Source organism: Phallusia mammillata, chromosome 2, assembly GCF_965637545.1.
Source record: "Phallusia mammillata chromosome 2, kaPhaMamm4.hap1.1, whole genome shotgun sequence".
NCBI classification, from domain to species: Eukaryota; Metazoa; Chordata; class Ascidiacea; order Phlebobranchia; family Ascidiidae; genus Phallusia; species Phallusia mammillata.
In genome coordinates, this window is record NC_137253.1 from 31,415,880 (window position 1) to 31,435,684 (window position 19,805).

At 33.8% G+C, this 19,805-nt stretch overlaps 1 protein-coding gene across 1 annotated transcript; it reads left to right on the forward strand.

Annotated features, from left to right (window-relative positions):
- Positions 1 to 84: 84 nt before the first annotated feature.
- Positions 85 to 19,776, forward strand: LOC145213309 (uncharacterized). The gene is made up of 55 exons (XM_080081537.1): positions 85 to 151; positions 1,017 to 1,170; positions 1,509 to 1,591; positions 1,657 to 1,810; positions 2,011 to 2,093; positions 2,595 to 2,748; positions 2,820 to 2,902; positions 3,455 to 3,608; positions 4,021 to 4,103; positions 4,343 to 4,496; positions 4,562 to 4,644; positions 4,961 to 5,114; positions 5,176 to 5,258; positions 5,323 to 5,476; positions 5,539 to 5,621; positions 6,123 to 6,276; positions 6,771 to 6,853; positions 7,205 to 7,358; positions 7,594 to 7,676; positions 8,244 to 8,397; positions 9,137 to 9,219; positions 9,280 to 9,433; positions 9,490 to 9,572; positions 9,950 to 10,103; positions 10,498 to 10,580; positions 10,647 to 10,800; positions 11,440 to 11,522; positions 11,776 to 11,929; positions 11,987 to 12,069; positions 12,853 to 13,006; positions 13,633 to 13,715; positions 13,775 to 13,928; positions 14,310 to 14,392; positions 14,801 to 14,954; positions 15,375 to 15,457; positions 15,519 to 15,672; positions 15,733 to 15,815; positions 15,874 to 16,027; positions 16,102 to 16,184; positions 16,243 to 16,396; positions 16,710 to 16,792; positions 16,860 to 17,013; positions 17,257 to 17,339; positions 17,400 to 17,553; positions 17,615 to 17,697; positions 17,759 to 17,912; positions 17,977 to 18,059; positions 18,124 to 18,277; positions 18,346 to 18,428; positions 18,489 to 18,642; positions 18,703 to 18,785; positions 18,854 to 19,007; positions 19,299 to 19,381; positions 19,438 to 19,591; positions 19,653 to 19,776. The coding sequence occupies exons 1-55, from the start codon at positions 85 to 87 to the stop codon at positions 19,774 to 19,776; spliced, it is 6,507 nt and encodes a 2,168-aa protein (XP_079937663.1).
- The last annotated feature ends 29 nt before the right edge of the window (positions 19,777 to 19,805 follow it).

Consider the following 19,805-nt stretch of genomic DNA (forward strand, 5'->3'; position numbering starts at 1 on the left):
TTTATCTTCTATGCTATGTTATTCTTGAATATTATTGTAATTTACTGATTGTTGTTGTGGTTTTAAAGAAACTTATCAGCTGAAATGAATGTTATAAGAACGGAAGCAGATTTGGGGAATTCAAGTCAGCAACTCAACTGTTTTGGAATTGGTGAGGTTTTGTTTTTGCAATCTATTTTTAGACTGTTGTGGTGAAAATAATCACCCATGTTCCCTAAGCAACTAAAAAACCTTACAACACCAACTGAACAAACTTTAATGCCTGTGTGAAGTACAGTGGTTCCAACTGTGGGCCATGGCCCAGTACTAGGCCGCCAAGACAATTTCAATGGGCCACAGAGCCATTTCAACAGATTCTACTGTTTTGTTATTCTGTAGAAATATGCGCTTTTGTTTTGAAAAACATAATATTTGCAAAGAACTCCGAATCCTGGAGCATGTATCTCATTAAAAATACATTGCTAGAAAATTTCGCCTGTTCTTGAGTTATTTTTTTTGTTTGTGCCCGAATTTACAGCAAGTGGTGAGCCAAGAATCGCTATTATAGAGACATTTTGCCACAGACCAAAAAAGTTTGGGAACCCCTGGTGCAGTATATTATAAATCACAAGGCACCAGAGACTCAGTACGAGAGATGAAGACAACAATCGTATAATAACAGACTGAAAACTTTAAAAAGTCTGAAGTCATCCACCGTTTTTTGTGTTCAGACATATATATTTCAAATAGTTATATTTGAATGAGATAATGATGATGCCTATTACTTTGGTGAAAATGTATATGTCTTTGCATGAAAAGAGGCGGCTTACTTCAGACTTGTCAAAGTTTTCAGACTTTAATGAAGTGCATGAAACTTTTCAATGACTGGCATATTGAAATCTGTTCTTATCACTTTACTCTTTTTAGAACTAAATTTTTGATGACTATGCTACATTCTGTACAATGTTTTATTTAAACCTTCCTCGTTACACATTTACTTTGTTCTAAATCCTTACCAGAAAATACAATGTTTGCAGATTTGCCTGTTAACTGTTCAAGATATTATGGTGTGCATACCATCGATTGTTTGAAGACGCTCTGGGCAGAAGTGAAATGCTTACCAGAAGGCAGGAAATATCCGGACAAGCTGTTTCCAACAGAAATTGCCACTCTTCGATCCACAAACTACACGTAATTGACTGCTTGTTGCTTTTATTTGTTAGTTTCTTTTTTGTCATGGCTAGCAGGCAATGCCTGAATGTGTTTTGCTTACAATATGTCCAATTTCAATCTGTCTGTTTGTTGCAAGTCTGTTCAACAGTTCTTCTATATATTTTTCGACTTTGGGGATTTGTGACCCTAATTTAGTTTTTACTGCGCCGCAGCAATGCTTTTAAAGTTTCTTGCTGAGATAAACAAAATAGGCAGAGACAGGATTAGAACCGACAACCTTGTGAACACAAGCTAACCACTTGGCCATCTTGTTTTTATTATTATTTTATTATTCTTTCTTTCTGTGTTGTGTGCAGAGCTTTGTTGGATAGATTTCAACTTATTAGAGATGAGTCAGACGCTGGGATATCTACCCAACAATTAAACTGTTTTGGGATTGGTAAACTTTAACCCTCCTGTATATATAAGCATGTTTGTAGAATATGCTCAATGTTTTTAATTTAGATTTACCTGCCACTTGTCCTACATATTATGGTGCACACACAAGAGATTGTATGAAGACTTTATGGGATATGGTCGGTTGTATACCAGAGGGACATGACTTTCCTGATAAAATTCTCGCTTCAGAAATCAGTATCTTATCAGTTCTTACCTACAGGTAAACATGTTATAACATATTTGTGATGTGCTGCTTATGAAAAATTTCCCTTCTTAAAAAAGTATTTTTATTTCATTTGCACTGGTGAAACCTTATAGGTGGAAACAGTTTGCAGCTATACTGTGTAGAGCAGTTAAAAAACACATAGCAAGCTTGATGTGTGGTGATTTTTTTCTCATTTATTTATTGCGTTTGTTCAGAGACTTACTAGACAACATAAACAACACCAAAAAGAATTCAGATCTTGGAGATGCAACTGCGCAGCTTAATTGTTTTGGAATCAGTAAGTTTTTGTGAAGTTGTTTCATCTCGATGTTAATGTGTGTTATGGAGAGTGTTCCTTGTGTTTCACAAACAAACTATTTCTTGCCTTTGGCGTGCTTGGATCCATGCAAAAAGTGTGCATGTAATCAGCGCCTTTTATGAGGGAGTGCTGTTTTACTTCGTACATTGTATGCCTGACATTGGTGTGTTAAAATGTTTGAAGTGAGTGCTGCAGTTGCACGAAATCGAAATGTAGACTCTGTCTTATCATTAACATGTTAACTTATATTGATTCTGTTTAAATATGGGATTAAGCACTAAAGGTCACATTTTTTGAAAATCTGACCTGTTACGTAATTTTCACAATTTGAAATTGGATTCATATTTGATATTTAATGTATGATAACTAATAAGGAATAAAATAATTGAAAACTAATCTGAGATTTGTTAGACCCGACAACTAAGAGTGGACCAAAACAAGTTGAGAGGCTACTTAGCAAAATTTTGTATATTTTTCCAGACCTGCCTCTTTTATGTCCAAGATACTATGGTGTACATACAATGGATTGCTTGAAAACAGTTTGGGCATCGGTTGGATGTTTACCTGTTGGCGATGAGTTTCCGGAGAAGCTTCCTACTCTGAGGATCTTCGCATTGTTTTCAACAAATTTTTCGTAAGATTAACACTTGATTTAAACTCAAACTTTGTGTTAAATCTGTTTTAAAAATTCATTTTTTTTTTCAGGGCTTTATTCAGTGATTTTAATACAACAAGATCCAATGCTGACTTAGGGATAAATGCTGAACAACTAAACTGCTTCGGTGTTGGTAAGCTTTATCTGTTTAAATTTTTTATCAAAAAAAACAGGTTAAAGCAGGGGTGTCCAAAGTGCGGCCCGCGGCTGCATTTCAAGCGGCCCACAGCTGTTTTTTCAAATTGTGTTGCGTATGGCCCGCCACTTTATTTCCTGGTGAAAGGAAGTGTACATCGTGCTGACGCAACAAAATTCCACAATTTCTGAAATCCCATATATTTGTGTTCTATTTCTAAAAAAAACGTTGGCCCGCGGGCGTCTTTACTTGGTAAAAAATGGCCCCCATTAAAAAAAGTTTGGACACCCCTGGGTTAAAGCCTACATATATTATAAATTTTAACCCAATGTATACTTGCATAATTTTTTGTGGCCGTTACTATGTAAAACCATAAAATATACTTTACATTAAGTGTATAGCAGTAATAAACTAACAATGCCAAATCGCACATAACAAAACTTCAAAAAACACCACTAGATTATGAAAATGGGAGTCAAACTCATAATGTCTGGCAGAATTTATAGTATTTATCATTTAAATTTATTTTATTTTGTTATCTTTTTGCAGCGTTACCAGCCACCTGTCCAACTTACTATGGTCCCCATTCTGTTGCTTGTTTGAAAACTCTTTGGGGTTCTGCTGGTTGTGTGCCAGAAGGTGATGAATACCCGGATAAACTCACTATTTCTGAATTTACAGCCTTGTCCACTGCAAATTACACGTAAGAGACAAAGTTTGAAAATTGTGTATGTGCTTTAAGCAAATTGTCAAGCAATATGGTAAAGATGTAATTGACACATTTTTCTCAGGAGTTACCAAAACATTTTTGAGTAGATTTTGTAACATTAAAACAAAATGTCTAAACTTTTTATCCTGTTTTTGTTTGAGAACTTAACGTCTGTAGTGTAACTGTAGGTGTTTTCTGTCTATGGGTTTCTTTAAGTGATTGTGTGTTTTTGTAATTTATTTTGTGTGTCTTAACTGTTTATCCATTTTCTAACGTTTTATGTGCTTTTGTAACTCAGTATGTTTCTTTACCACTTTGGTTCTTTTCAATATTTGATTATATTGTTATTACTATTATAATTTGCCCAGTTGCCCTCTAAGTTGTAAATATGTCCTGTATTTTCCAGTTGGGTGTCGGACACCATTAATGCTAAAAGAACCAATTCTGATTTGGGAAGTTCTGTTGATCAACTGAGCTGCTTCGGTGTAGGTAAGTGTAGTTATGGTCGATTGTAGTGTAGTTATAGTATATTTTTAATAACAACTTTAAGATTTGAAAGCAACCATAGCCCTTTCCTGGATGGGCCAATGCCAGCAGGTCAAGTGATTTTTCATTCTCAGTTATTTATTCATATGTGATCATCAATGACCATGCTGTCTGTTGGAGCGTCTGATACTGTTCATTTAAAACCCTCTGCTATAATCTGCATGTATTGGCTTTATTTTCAGATTTGCCTCACTTGTGCCCAACATACTATGGAGTTCATACGATGTTGTGCATGAAGGTGGTTTGGGATATGGCAAAATGTATCCCAAATGGAAGAGCATATCCTGATAAACTAACATTAACAGAAGTGCTTACCCTGTCATCAACTAACTTCTCGTAAATCTGGTTCTATTTTTAGATGAAAATAACAAACACGAGAATATTCATGTTATTTTTTCCAGGGGCTTGCTAAATGAATTTGAAACTATTAAAATGAATGCTGACTTGGGAAATTCTGCTGAACAGCTGAAGTGTTTTGGAATAGGTGCAGTTTGTTAACAATGCTTAGCACTTTGACTGATAGTTTAAATCTACACAGATTTTTCATGCTTTATTGTAAACTGCTAACACTGCTGTAATCATTATAAGTGTTGTACTGTTAATTAGTTCAAATTTTGACAAGTTATTTTTGTGTTACTACAGATAGTTGTTTGCATTTTGGATTATTGAAAAAAATAATTTTCTATTAGAGCTCCAAAAAAGTTCTCATTTCTTCAAATAACCATAATTAAAAAAAATATTCCAACACAAATTTTGTTAGTTTAGCTCATTGCAAGTCAGTGTTTTTTTTTTAATTTCAGATTTGCCTACTGACTGTCCTACTTATTACGGCTCCCATACAATGGACTGTTTGAAAATTATCTGGGGTTTAAGTGATTGTTTACCAGGTGGACATGAATATCCACCTAAACTCTCTCCTTTTGATGTTTCTGATCTGAAAACAACCAACTATTCGTGAGCAAAACTGTTTGAATATCAGAAAATATTTTAAATTTAAATTACTGCTGTGCTTTAGACGGGTTTTGGACATCTTCGAAACAACAAAACGTAACTCTGATTTGGGTGACCCTGCGGAACAACTTAACTGTTTTGGAATCAGTATGTTATGTGCATAAAGTTATGAGGAGAATTGCTTTTTGACAACTTGTGTTATTGATTGCAGATTTGCCTGTAGACTGTCCGCGATATTATGGAATACATACAATGCCATGTTTAAAAACAATGTGGGCAATGGTTGGATGTTTACCAGAGGGACACGAATATCCTGATAAACTCACTTTTCCTGAAATTTCAGCACTCTCATGGACAAATTATTCGTAAATCTTGTGCTTGTGAGGTTATTTTCTAAACATTATGCCTTTATTAAATGTTTTTTTAGTGCCTTGTTGAATGGATTTCAAACCATCAGAGACAATTCTGATCTTGGCAATGCTACAGAACAACTCAATTGTTTTGGAATTGGTAAGTTTTTATGTTTGTTGTACAGATCGGACGAGCTGTTTTGTGCATTAAAGGCAACAATTCAATTTATCGTCCCATACAAAGTTCGCATTGGGTGTAATTTTGTAGTGGTGATTCTGTGATTAGATTTTTTTAGGTTATTCGCTTGCACACTTGTATGTTAAAAATAAGAATGTCTGCTGTGCATTGAAAGTGTTATGCAATATGTGTCTTTTCTAAAACTGGTCAAAACTACAATAGTAGAATTTTTGTAGAAATTAAAAGAAAAAATAATTGTTAGGATGTTAAAGGCTGTACTTAGTAACCTATATACCATTAAAGCTCTAGGGTACTAATCCCTATTATGGTAGTTTAACCTGCAATGTTTGCTGTTATCTAAGCTAAAAAAAAACACACTAGTGCATTTGAGGAAATATCAAGTTTTGACAGTTTTTTGTCATTTTGTAAGTTTTTTATTTTAAAATTAAAAAAGTGAATAATGTTCTAAACTTTTTATCACAGCTTTTCCTGCTGCATGTCCAACATATTATGGCCCACATACTGAGGCTTGTCTGAAAGTGATTTGGAAAAATGTTGGATGTTTGCCACAAGGACACGAGTTCCCAGACAAACTTTCTTACCTTGAGATTGCATTCCTGACTGCAAAAAATTACTCGTAGGAAAATAGTCTTTATTTCACTTCATTTTTTGTCATTTTTTTAGGCGTAAAGTGTTTAAAGGCATATGTCTATTTGAACCAATCTGTGCCTGTTTTGACCATGTGCTAAAATATAATTACGAAAGATACTGCCCTATGTATTGACATATCTTGGTAATCCTTCATGGCCTTTAGTGTTTCCAAACTATAAGTGATATTGATTTTTATGGTAATAATCTTCCTTTATCTCCAATAATATATCTTTAAAATGAACACCACAGGTAGATTCCAGTTTAAACACATTTTTTCCTAATTTTGTGTTTTTACATGAGATGTTTGTCAAATTATTTAACAAAACAAAATGCATACAATAGGGCAAAAGTTATTGCTTTTTTGAAAATGGCCAGTATAATTATCCTGATGCATTTAAAACCTATTGTTCACAATTTAGGTTTTTAATTTTTTCATTATTTCTTATAGCAGTCTAGTTACAGATGTGATTTTTATTGTAGGGGTGTCTTAAACATCATGAACACCACGAAACAAAATTCTGATGCTGGAATAGCTGCTGAACAGTTGAACTGTTTTGGAATTAGTAAGTGATGTTTGGTAGCACATTATTTGCTTGAACTCACTATGTACAAGCGGATTTTATGGCAACTCTGTATTATGGAAGATAAAAACAACAATAAAATTGTTGTACCCTGCTTTTTTTTAATTTTAATAAGTTTGCAAATTTGTTTAATGTAGTATATTCAATATAGATTTGTGGTTTGTTGAACTTTAGTGCACAACAAAAAAGTTTTTTTTGTTTATATCTTTATGTAATTGCTGCCCATATTTGCTATTTGTACTAGTTGTTTGTTTAAATCTTTAAAGTAAAACATTGTTGTTAAAATGTTTGTGTCGCATTGTTTTTTTTTAAATATCTTTGTCCTAACTTTAGACCTTCCTATTACTTGCCCACGATTTTGGGGCATACACACTGTTGATTGTATGAAGACTTTATGGGACATGGTTGGATGTTTGCCAGAAGGACATGAATATCCAGATAAACTTACCACAGCACAAATTGATGTCTTGGCTCGAACAAACTATACGTAAGTCAACTTATGTGCTCTCGTATTAAAGAATATATATGTGAGTCTGTAAAAAATGTGCTTTGCATATATTTAACAAACTATACCTACTTGTCTGAGCTTGCTCTTACAGTTTATAGAGGTCTTATGGCAATTGTAGAAACTACAACTTGATATTATGCCTGGCAGCAATAGCTTATATATTGCTGCTACATATTACTATGTGAGTTTGTAAAATTGTGTTTTGCATGTTTAGAGCCTTGCTAGCTGACTTTCAGAGCACAAGGACAAATTCCGACTTGAATGTTGCTGCTGAACAACTGAACTGCTTCGGAATTGGTACAGAATTTTAAACACCTTCATTTTTCGCTTAACTATGAATACATTCAGTACACTCGGTAAATGGAAGGTTTAGTTCTGAGTAAATGGAAGGTGCCACCGCCCACTCGTCACCTATAAATGTACCTGTCATACTATTAGTTTATGAGTATCCTGTGATGTTGGACTGTATAAAGAATTTAGGGCTTATCCAGTAAAGCATAATTGAATATAATATCCATTTCTGCAACAAACTTGTTGAATGTAAAAGTCATTTAAGTAAAACCCAAACACTAATGTGTTCGAACTTCATTTGGTGCAGTAATTTCAATATATGTACCACAAAGGTTGCAATCTGGGTAATGGCTTCATGCTTAAAAAAAAGCAAACTGATTTTGGGCCTTTACAGGCCTTTGTATGGAATTTTACATTGGTAAATCTAATTCTTTGGCCCTAATTTGGTAAAAAAAATCTGGTTTAATGCTGGATTCCATAAAAAAACATCTTAGCAAGCTGTTAATTCTTTGCTTTTGGTACAATTTGTGGATAGCTAAACTTGTTATTTTGATAATTTTATGTTTTTTTTAGATTTTCCCCATCCATGTCCGAAGTATTATGGAATGCACACGATGGATTGTTTGAAAACTATGTGGGATATTGTTGGATGTTTACCTGAGGGACATGAATATCCTGACAAACTTGCATTGGCTGATTTCATATCATTATCCGGAACCAATTATTCGTAAGGACTAAAGTTGCTTATGTATTTTCCTGTTTGATTTTTAAGCCATAACTGCGTTTATAATTACTCCATTTTTTACAAAATATATAATTACTCCATTTTTTATCATGTTGATAATGAATGAATGTGCCTGATATGCTATGATTTATATACGAGTTTGCTGTGATCGCCAGTATGCATAGACACTTTAGGGATGATCCCAGTTATGTATTTAAGTTCATCTTAAATAAATTAATGTGGTAATATGGTGCGAGTTTTACCAGTACAGACAAACAAGCAATAATATGTAGGGATGTGCCAAAACTGCAAATGTTCTGTTTGGTCGAGCACCGAGCATTAAAGTGAGATGCTCAGTGCTCGGCCGAGCACGCTCGGTGCATTATGACGTCACAAAAAATCCCCTTTCTACGTTCTAGCTCTACAGGGTCTCTTATAAGCTGTACATCCCATGAAGTATGTGTTTTTCCACCATCTAATACATTTGAAAAATCATTCGTTTTTGTTCATAGATACCCTTTCGAACAGTAGTTACGTATGTTAGCAGGGCATGAATATGCAAATTTAATGCTCGGGTCAGTTCATGCAACTGCTCGGTACTCGGGTTCTGGCTCGGCTCGGCCCATCCCTAATAATATGTGATGACAGGGTGGTCTTCAGCTTTATACATTTTGTATTGTGATTTGCCTTTCTACTCCTACACTTGTAGTTTTATTGTTTTTAAATGATTTTTCTGTTTCAGAGCTGTCTTGCACTTAATGAATACCACAAGAACTAACTCTGATTTAGGATCAGCAGTTGATCAATTGAATTGTTTTGGAGTTGGTAAGAGTTTTACTTATATGTTGTATATCAAGCATTCATCATTAATCTTTTGGTTTTCAGATTTTCCTGCTACCTGCCCAAGATTTTATGGAATTCACACGATAAGTTGTTTGAAGAAAGTATGGGACATGGTTGGATGTTTACCATTAGGACATGAGTTTCCTGATAATCTTACTTCAGCACAGATAGCAGCTTTATCATGGACAAATTATACGTAAGTGCTTTTTAGTTTGCTGCGTTGACCAAATGCACAACCAAGCTACTTTACAGATCTTTGTTAAATCAGTTCAACACCACAAGATTGAATTCTGATGCTGGTGTTTCTGCTGAACAACTTAATTGCTTTGGAACTGGTAAATGTTTGTTTCTTATTAAGTCCTGAATCGGCAGAACAATGTCTGAATGTGTCAGGTTTTGTTATCTGTCTCAATGCAAATCCAGTGGATTATATTTACCAATTGGTGTAGTTGGTGATTATAATTTGGTTTAACTTGTTTATAACTTGCTCGGGGTAGCATAAAATGCTAAGAGGAAATTTGCAAAGAATAGTTTTCGTATTGTACTGGCTTGTTGCACACTTTACTAGTTGTTTTTTAACTTGTTAGTGGTATTTTAAAGGGTTTGGGTCTGGAACTGGAACATTGCTGCCAGCACAGACTTTAGGGGTTAAGCTTTATAAAACATCAGTTATTTACAGGAGCTTTAAACATTTTGTTTGAAAATATTTCAGATTTTCCCAGCACATGCCCAACTTTCTATGGACCTCATTCTGAAGCATGTCTGAAGACAATTTGGAAGAATGTTGGTTGTTTGCCTGGAGGTCACAGATATGTTGATAAACTTGCGTCCACAGAAGTTATATCACTCTCCGCAACTAATTATACGTAAGGATTGTTACAATTTTGATCAAATGAACATTGACATATGTTATAGTCTTTATGTTCTTCTTAGGTGGTATTCCTGATAAGCTAATAAACTTGTGATACTGTACTTATATTAACATGCATCTCTTACTGTTGGCAATGATTTAGTTGTTTTTCACATGGCTTTTCTGCATTCACAATTTTTTTGCTTTTGCATTTCTGATTTTGTTTATCTTAATCTTTTAAAGATTTTGTGAATGTCATGGTATATTTTTGAAAATAAATTTATGAGAAGATTTAAAAAAACTACAGTCCTTAAACAACTTTAAATTTTACAAGAGCAACTTTAAATTTTAGAACTACGTGCATGAAATACGCAATTAATTCTATCTTTTAATTTCGAGTTTTCTTTCAGGGCTGTTGAAAAGATGTTCAATGAAACAAGAACGAAATCTGATTTGGGAGTTTCTGCAGAACAATTGAATTGTTTCGGCATCGGTTAGTTTCCTTAAATTGCTTGAATTTGCACAAAATTTTCCACAAATAAACTTTTAATTCTTCTAGATTTTCCTACCCCCTGCCCACGATTTTGGGGCATTCATACTGTGGCATGCATAAAGACTGTTTGGGCTTTGGTTGGATGTTTAACAGATGGACATGCGTATCTTGATAACCTCACTGCCAGTCGAATCTACAACTTGTCATGGACAAATTACACGTATGTTGTTAAATATTCTATATCACTAGTATAAAAGCCTGGAGCCAATTTACAATAACCTGCTCACAATGCACTAGTCAATATAGTCTATATTTTGTCACCATATGCACTGATGAAACCTTATAGGTTAAAACAGTGTGCACTGTCTGCTGCTTATTATATCAGTAGTATGTTCCTGTATGATTTTTTGTTTGATGAGATGTAAGCCAAAATTTGCATTGTTGTTTTATTTATTTCCACCTATTTTTTTTGCCCTACATTGAACAATTCATTCTCTAGCATTGACTTATTAATGGTTGCTGATGTCTCTAACTTTGGAACCAATGTTCGATATTACTCATAGGCCAGCCTGCAATACCCCTAAAACTTTTATTTGGCCTGCTAATATTGAACTATTAGACTATTGTATTCTATAAAAAGCGTTTGTTTTTTTGTCTCTTGATTCTCTAGTGTTTACTTATTAAGGACTGCTGCTCTAAGATTGACCTATTAAAGACCACTCACAGGCCAGACGGCATACCCTTAACTTTTGTTGGCCTGCTTAATAATGACCTAATAGACTATTGTATACTATAAAAGGATTCGATTTTTTGTGTTGTTTTATGTTACTGTAACTTGCAAATGTGTAACCATTTCCAGGGCATTGTTTAATGAATTCACTGCAACAAGAGAAAGTTCAGACCTTGGAAATTCAAAAGATCAACTAAACTGCTTTGGAATAAGTATTTCATTCATATTTTTTAAATACTTAAATGGCACAAAATGTAGTAACTAAATTAACGCTTAATTCGCACGTCTTTTATGCGACTCAAGCGGTTATTAACTGATGTGACCTTTTATATTACTCGTATCACTAATTTTAGCATGAGCATTTGCCACAATGTTAAATAATAAAGCATGTCACTTTTTACGTATATTATTGGCATCTCGTTTCTTACCAAAACTACACAATTATAGAGAAATAAACTTCATTAGATTTTCCTGCACAATGTCCGAAATTTTATGGACAACATGATATGGATTGTCTAAAAACTTTGTGGGCCAGAGTTGGTTGTATTCCAGATGGGCGAGAATTTCCACCAAAACTGCACCCTGATACAGTGTACAAGCTGGTCAGGACAAACTATACGTAAGTTATGCACATACTGTTATTTATTTTGAAGAAAACTAATGTTGTTTTATATAGAGCCTTGCTAGAGCACTTTAACACCACCAAAACCAATTCGGACTTGAATATTGCAGCAGAACAGCTGAATTGTTTTGGAGTTGGTAGGCATTTTATGTTAAATGTTCTATTCTAGTGTTATAGTGATTCCTAATTCCAAGTGTGTCACTATTTTTTTCTTTAATTTATTAAGTTTTAGGGATACATGAGCAAATTGTATTGTTTGCGACCCTGCTTAAACCTCATTTTGATGTTTTTGTTGCAAAGGCGGTCTAATTAATTGTATTAAAGTGGCCTGATGGAGTAATTGTAAATCTGTCTTTTTTGTTTGCATAGTTTGCCATGAAACAATGAACTGATTATTTTTGTTTTCTATCAAGCAGATGCGATACATGTGTAGTATACCCATGCCCATAATTAGTTGTGTGCAAACTGTAAAGTAGTATTAAATTGGTAGTGTGAAGAAAATGTTTTTATGGTATTACTTGTGTACTTTATTGGCACATTTGGATTATTGTTTACAATTTGTGACTTTTATGCAATTTTCAAGTTGGTTGATAAAATCATCTTTGACTCAAACTGTATAATTACTATGTTTTTACAATGTATGCAGACTATCTGCTGCAACTCTTCGACTAATTAAAGTTTCAAAGAAAATACTGAACAAGCGTTTCGTCCACCAGGTTGCACATTTAACAAATTTGTCATTCAACTGGTGTAATGCTAAACAAAATACTAGTTAAAAAGCCCTACTGTTCTGGTGGGTGAAACGTCAGCAAAAATACAAGTTCTTGAAAACAACTAGTATTATGTTTAGCATTACACCAGTTAAATAAAAGTTTCTTAAATAAGAAAGTTTGTTTTAAAAATTCTTCTTTTGCTGTTAGACTTTCCACATGATTGTCCAAGATATTATGGAATTCACACAATGGATTGCATTAGAACTGTATGGTACATGGTTGGATGCTTAAAACATGGACGAGAGTTTCCTGAAAACCTTACTACAACTGCGCTTAATATCTTAGCATTTACAAACTACACGTTAGTGAATTTGCTGATCCAAAAGTTCTAATTTCTTTCCTTATATGATTATTGTATCTTTGGACACAAGTTATTTAAATGTTTAATGCTAATAACACAAACATCTAAGATTTCCCAAATTTGTGATATTTATAATGAAAGGTGGAAATTGTTGCAACAATGGCAGTAGAACAGGGAATGATTCCCATAATTAATTTACCAGGGTTTAATGCTAATAGCTTTAAATATTTGTAATTGATCTTAATCTTTCTGCTTGTTCGTAGATACTGACGATGCTGTATTAGCGAAATATATATATATCTTTAAAACCAAAGGGTGAACGACTAAGTTGTTTTTTCTGAACTTACATCTATAGCTTTAAATATTTCATTTATTGTTTGAATGTTACGCTTTCTGATGTTAGTGTAATGTCGTAGCTGACTACAAGAATCAGCCTGGGTAACTGGTAGTTCTGTATTCACTTATCAAAATTGTTTGAATAAGACAAAAACTGACAATACCCAAATGGGCGAAATTAATATTTCTGTTTAATAAACAAAACATTACGCTAGCGCTGATCATCTGCCACTCTTTTTGAGTATATTTTTTTGTATGCTTTCTGATGTTAATTATGGTAATATTTTTAGGTCCTTACTTGGCCAGTTCAACACAACAAGGACAGACGCAGATCTGGGTATCGCACTTGAACAAGAAAACTGTTTTGGAATAAGTAAAATATCTTTTTTGATGTCTTTAAAACAAAATAATTTCTAAACAATGTTTTTTTAGGAATGCCCAGTGATTGTCCCAGATATTATGGAATCCAAACTATGGATTGTTTGAAGACAGTGTGGCGTTTGGTTGGTTGCACACCTAAAGGACATAAGTATCCCACAAAACTGCCTTCGAGCCGCATTTCTGTCTTATCTTGGACAAACTATAGGTAAAAAGCTACTCTATTCACTTAAGTCAGGGGTGTCCAATGTGCGGCCCGCGGCGGCATTTCAACTGGCCCGCAACTGTTTTTTTAAATTGTGTTGCGTATGGCACGCCATCGTCCAGATTAGGTTTTTAGGATTTGGTGACTTGCGACTTCACGCAATTAAAGCCTTCCATGGAACTTTATTTCCCGGCAAAAGGAAGTGTACATCGTGCTGACGCAACAAAATGCCACAATTTCTTAAATCCCGTATATTTGTGTTCTAATTCTAAAAAAACGTTGGGCCGCGGGCATCTTCACTTGGTAAAAATTGGCCCCCATTAAAAAAAGTTTGGACACCCCTGACTTAAGTTTTTTATTGACATCCTATGTTTCAATTTTCAGGAATTTAACACTTGAGTTCCACACAATTAAAGTGAATTCCGACAACAACATTGCTGCAGAACAACTCAATTGTTTTGGAATTGGTATGTTTTGTTTCATTCAATATTAATTATTAGGGATGGGCCAGAACTGCAAATTTTCTGTTTGGTCGAACACCAAGCATCTCAAGTTAATGTTTGGTGACAACACAAACATTCCCAATCCTTCGCTAGTTTTGTAGCTTTCCCTTGCGCTACAGTGTATTAAGTGGTACAGACACCCATTTAACAAAACAATACCCTTTAAAACACTAGTTATGTTAACGGAGCATGAATATGCAAATTTAATGCTTCAGTTAGTTTGTGCTACTGCTCTGCTGAGCAACTAAAACAGCTTTGAAATCTTCAAAAAGCTTCATTGTTGTAAACATGATTTAAACACTTCAAAATTTTTTGCTGTGCTTATTTTGGTACATCAATGACATAAAAAAATATTTCTTTAATCATTAATAGATTTTCCTCACCCTTGCCCAAGATTTTATGGAGTTCATACGATGGATTGTTTAAAGGCTATGTGGGCCTTGGTTGGATGTTTACCAGGGGGTCATGCATTTCCGGATAATCTGACAACAAATCAAACTTTTATATTCTCAAGACAAAACTACACGTATGTTTTTGCTTTAATCAAAAACAAAACTGTCAGAAAACTTGTGTATGAAGAATACATTATGCGGACGTTTTAACAATTACTGTTGTCATTATCAATGCAGCTTGTTAACTGTGCTGTGGATCATGGCATATAAAGCTAGGGCGGTTTTGTTTTTTTATAAAAGTGCACTTCAAGTCAAAGCATTCTTTTATTGATATGTATATTTTGGTAGAACTACATGTACTTACTGCTTCTTGTTTTCTTTAAAGTTTTTTTATGATAAGTTTTTGTGAACAAGTTTGAAATCACAGTGAAGTGCACAATTGGTGGATAGTGGCTGCAAGCGCTGAAGCTACACCATAAAAGTTGTTATGTGACTGGGCTTCTTACATACTTTAAATTTTTTTGAGTCATAAGTTTTTGTGAAAATTTTTGTAGGAGAGTGCTAGACCAGTTCAATCAAACACGAATGGATTCTGACTTGGGAAATCCTAAAGATCAGCAAGATTGCTTTGGAATAAGTAAGTTTAATTATTCATCCACCTTTGAACTGTTTTTCAAAACTTTTTGCTTTCAATCTAGCTTTGCCTGTTACCTGCCCAAGATATTATGGAATTCAAACCATGGATTGTTTAAGAACAGTTTGGGATATGGTTGGATGTTTACCAGAAGGACATGAGTTTCCTGACAATCTTACATCTGCTCAGATTTTTACATTATCTTGGACAAACTATTCGTATGCCCAGAGTTTTACAAAATCATTTTCTTTTTTTTACTTTACCTACCTTACTTTTAGGGCATTATTAAACAATTTTAATACTACAAGAATGAATTCTGATTCGGGAGATTCGGCTGAACAACTCAACTGTTTTGGGATAGGTATTAATTTACTTAGGGTATGTGATTTGACTATATTTTGGTGTTAAATACTGTTCAGATTTTCCTGCTACCTGTCCAAGCTATTATGGAATTCACACAGTTGATTGTTTGAAAACCTTGTGGAACATGGTTGGATGTTTACCAGAGGGACATGAGTTTCCTGACAATCTTACATCAAATCAAACTTTTACATTGTCCTGGACAAACTACACGTAACATCCTCACGCAGTTTTGTTTTTAATAGTTTGGATTACTTTTAAACCTCATCGTGTTTTACTATTTTCAGAGCTTTGCTAAATCAGTTTAACACCACAAGAGTTATTTCTGACTCTGGAAATTCTGCAGAACAACTAAACTGCTTCGGAATAGGTGAAGAAATCTCATTGTGAGACAAGCACCATCTATATGTATTATTCCCTTTTTACAGACTTTCCTGTTGAGTGTCCGACTTACTATGGCCTCCACACTGTGGACTGCTTGAAAGTAATTTGGAAAAATGTTGGTTGTTTGCCTGAAGGACATGAATACATGGACAACTTGACGTCGGCACGAATATCATTTCTCTCAGCCACAAATTACTCGTATATAATGCTTCGATTTCCTTTGTTTTGCATCAATTCGAATTTTTGAACCTTCTATGTGCCTTTTAGCTGTTTTTGAAGATAAAATATATATTTCTTGTTTCTTAACAAACTAAAATTAAAACGGCTGTAAGAACACAGTTTTTGATAGATTTATGTAGATACTGTCAACAATATTGCCAGTGTGTATGTAACATGTTACATCAATATTGATTAAATGAGGTAAATCATTTTTATAGTATTGCCAATTTTATGCTTTTTTTAATGTACCCTTTCTGTGGTTTTACTACAAGTTTTTTGTAATTTGTTACAGAGGTGTATTGAATATTATGAACACAACAAAAAACAATTCAGATTCGGGAATTTCAGCTGAACAACTGAACTGTTTTGGAATTGGTAAAAATGCTGTTGAAAAACTATTTATTCTTTTCAGAAAGGTTTTAAATAATTTTAAATTGTGCAGATTTTCCTCACACTTGTCCAAGATATTGGGGCATTCATACAGTCGATTGTTTGAAAACTTTATGGGATATGGTTGGATGTTTACCAGAGGGACATGAGTTTCCTGATAATCTCACTTCAAATCAAACTTATGTGCTTTCTACAACAAACTACACGTATGTGCACAAGCTCAAAAGTTATGTTAATTCAAACCAATTGTACAATCATTGGTTAAAAATAATTGCTTTCTAAAATGTTTAACTTTGTTTGTTGCTTGTATAAACCGATGTGTGATCTGACTGTTTTTAATTTAAAATTTGATTATTGGACTACAAACATTTTTGGCACTTGCAAACTGAACAAAATAACATGCGTCTTGAACAAGTAACAACTTTTATCAGTGAAGATTTTACTTACAGGGCACTGTTGAATCAATTCAACACCACAAGAAAGAATTCAGATTTGGGAAATTCTGCAGAACAACTCAACTGTTTCGGCATCGGTATGTATTGAGTATTGGTGTATGTAATGTGTGCTAGTTTACAATTATTTGCGCTTACAGATTTTCCTCATGATTGTCCAAGATATTATGGAATTCACACAATGGATTGTTTAAGGACTGTTTGGAGCAATGTTGGATGTTTACCCGAGGGACATGAATTTCCTGACAATTTGACTTCAAATCAAACTTATGCATTATCCTGGACAAACTATACGTAACTATTTTTGACTCCAAAAGGGTCATAAATATTTTTTAATTTGTTTGTGTTCTTTTAGAGATTTGTTGAATCAATTCAATACATCAAGGACAAATTCAGATTGGGGTGATTCTGCAGAACAACTTAACTGTTTTGGAATTGGTAGGTTTGCACATAAACATTCCTAATGCATTTTTCCTTTTTTATTATCTGTCAAACACAGATTTTCCTGCTACCTGTCCAAGATATTATGGAATTCACACTGTTGATTGTTTGAAGACTTTATGGGATATGGTTGGATGTATTCCAGAGGGACATGAGTTTCCTGATAATCTGACATCAAATCAAACTTATGCTTTATTGCGGACAAATTATACGTTAGTTTCAACTTGATTTTTACCGCATATTTTTAAAATTGTTTACTAACTTTTTATTTTTTAGAGCTTTGTTAAAGCAATTTAACATTACAAGAACTGAATCTGATTTGGGAGATTCAGCAAAACAACTAAACTGTTTCGGAATTGGTTAGTTTTTGTTTTATATATTGTGATTGTATTTGTTGAATGGCTTAAACAATTTCAATTTTAGATTTTCCTGCCACCTGTCCAAGATATTATGGAATTCAAACCATAGATTGCATGAAAACTTTATGGGATATGGTTGGATGTTTACCAGAGGGACATGAGTTTCCTGATAATCTTACATCTGCTCAGATTTCTACATTATCTTGGACAAACTACACGTAATTAATTGGAATTAATTCATTGTGACAAAACAAAGTTTGTTCTGTTTCTCATTGTTGTATTTTAGAGCATTGTTGAATCAGTTCAATGCCACAAGAGCAAGTTCTGACTTGGGAAACTCTTCAGACCAACTAAATTGTTTTGGAATTGGTATTTTTTAAGTTCAATAATGTTCAATTTAATTGTTTTACTACAGTTTAACTACCTTAGATTTTCCTGCCACTTGTCCAAGATATTACGGCATTCACACAATGGATTGTTTGAAAACTGTGTGGTGGAATGTTGGATGTTTGCCAGCTGGTCATGAGTTTCCTGATAAACTGACAGCTAACGAAACTTTTGTGCTTTCATGGACCAACTATACGTATGTGAAAACTTGATTCATCGCACATTACAAGCAAAATCATTTCTTTATCTTTTACAGATCATTGTTGAACCAATTCAACACCACAAGGTCTTTATCTGATTTGGGTGATACAAAAGCACAGCAAAGTTGTTTTGGAATTGGTTTGTTTTGTCATAATGTGTGATTGTGTGCTATTGTCTTTGTGTCATCAATGCTTAAATTTTTGTAGTCTTCCCTGCTACATGTCCAAGATATTATGGAATTCACACGATAGATTGTTTGAAGTCTGTCTGGGATATAGTGGGATGTTTACCAGAAGGACATGAATTTCCTGATAATCTGACCACAAATCAAACTTTTATTTTGTTGAGGAAAAACTATACGTATGTTTTTGCTTTGCATAAAGCAGCATTTTGTTGTATTTACTGAAAAACTATGGGTATTTTTTCGTATCTTGGAAATTCAATGCATTTTTGGACCTAATTCAAAGTAAATTATCATGTTATCCTAAAATTTAGATTGTGAATATAAGACGGTGATGTAAACTATCTTATTTCAATAAAGTGCATTTTTAATGAGCAACTGTTTTAATTCTTTTAACGTAAATTGTGTTTTTGTTTTTAAATTTGTGTGTTTTGCTGAAATTAAACAATGAATGCTTAAAATGTTTGCAGGGCTTTGCTGAACTATTTCAACACAACCAGGATAAACTCAGATTCGGGAGATTCTGCAGAACAACTGAACTGTTTTGGAATTGGTATTTATGTCTGTTACTCTGAAATAATGCCAGATCACGCTCGATTTTTGTTGCAGATTTTCCTGCTACATGTCCAAGATATTATGGAATTCACACAATGGACTGTTTGAAGACTTTATGGGACATGGTTGGTTGTTTACCAGAGGGACATGAGTTTCCTGATAATCTTACATCAAATCAAACATATGTTCTATCTTGGACAAACTATACGTAAATAAATTTGACTGCTGATGACCTACGCATTTTCTTATTTTTTTCTGATTCTTTTTAGATCATTGTTAAATCAGTTCAACACAACAAGAATGAATTCTGACTTGGGTGATTCTGCAGAACAACTCAATTGTTTTGGAATAGGTACAATTTTGGTTCAATGCTTCTATTTTGTGTTGTTTTAGAATGTTTAAGCATTTTGTTCTTTAGATTT

Coding starts and splice junctions, on each gene's coding strand:
- LOC145213309 (XM_080081537.1), top strand. CDS start 85: ATGAATGTTATAAGAACGGAAGCAGATTTGGGGAATTCAAGTCAGCAA. Junction 4,645..4,960: donor GCTGAAGTGTTTTGGAATAG/GTGCAGTTTGTT, acceptor TTTTAATTTCAG/ATTTGCCTACTGACTGTCCT. Junction 9,434..9,489: donor TTATCATGGACAAATTATAC/GTAAGTGCTTTT, acceptor GCTACTTTACAG/ATCTTTGTTAAATCAGTTCA.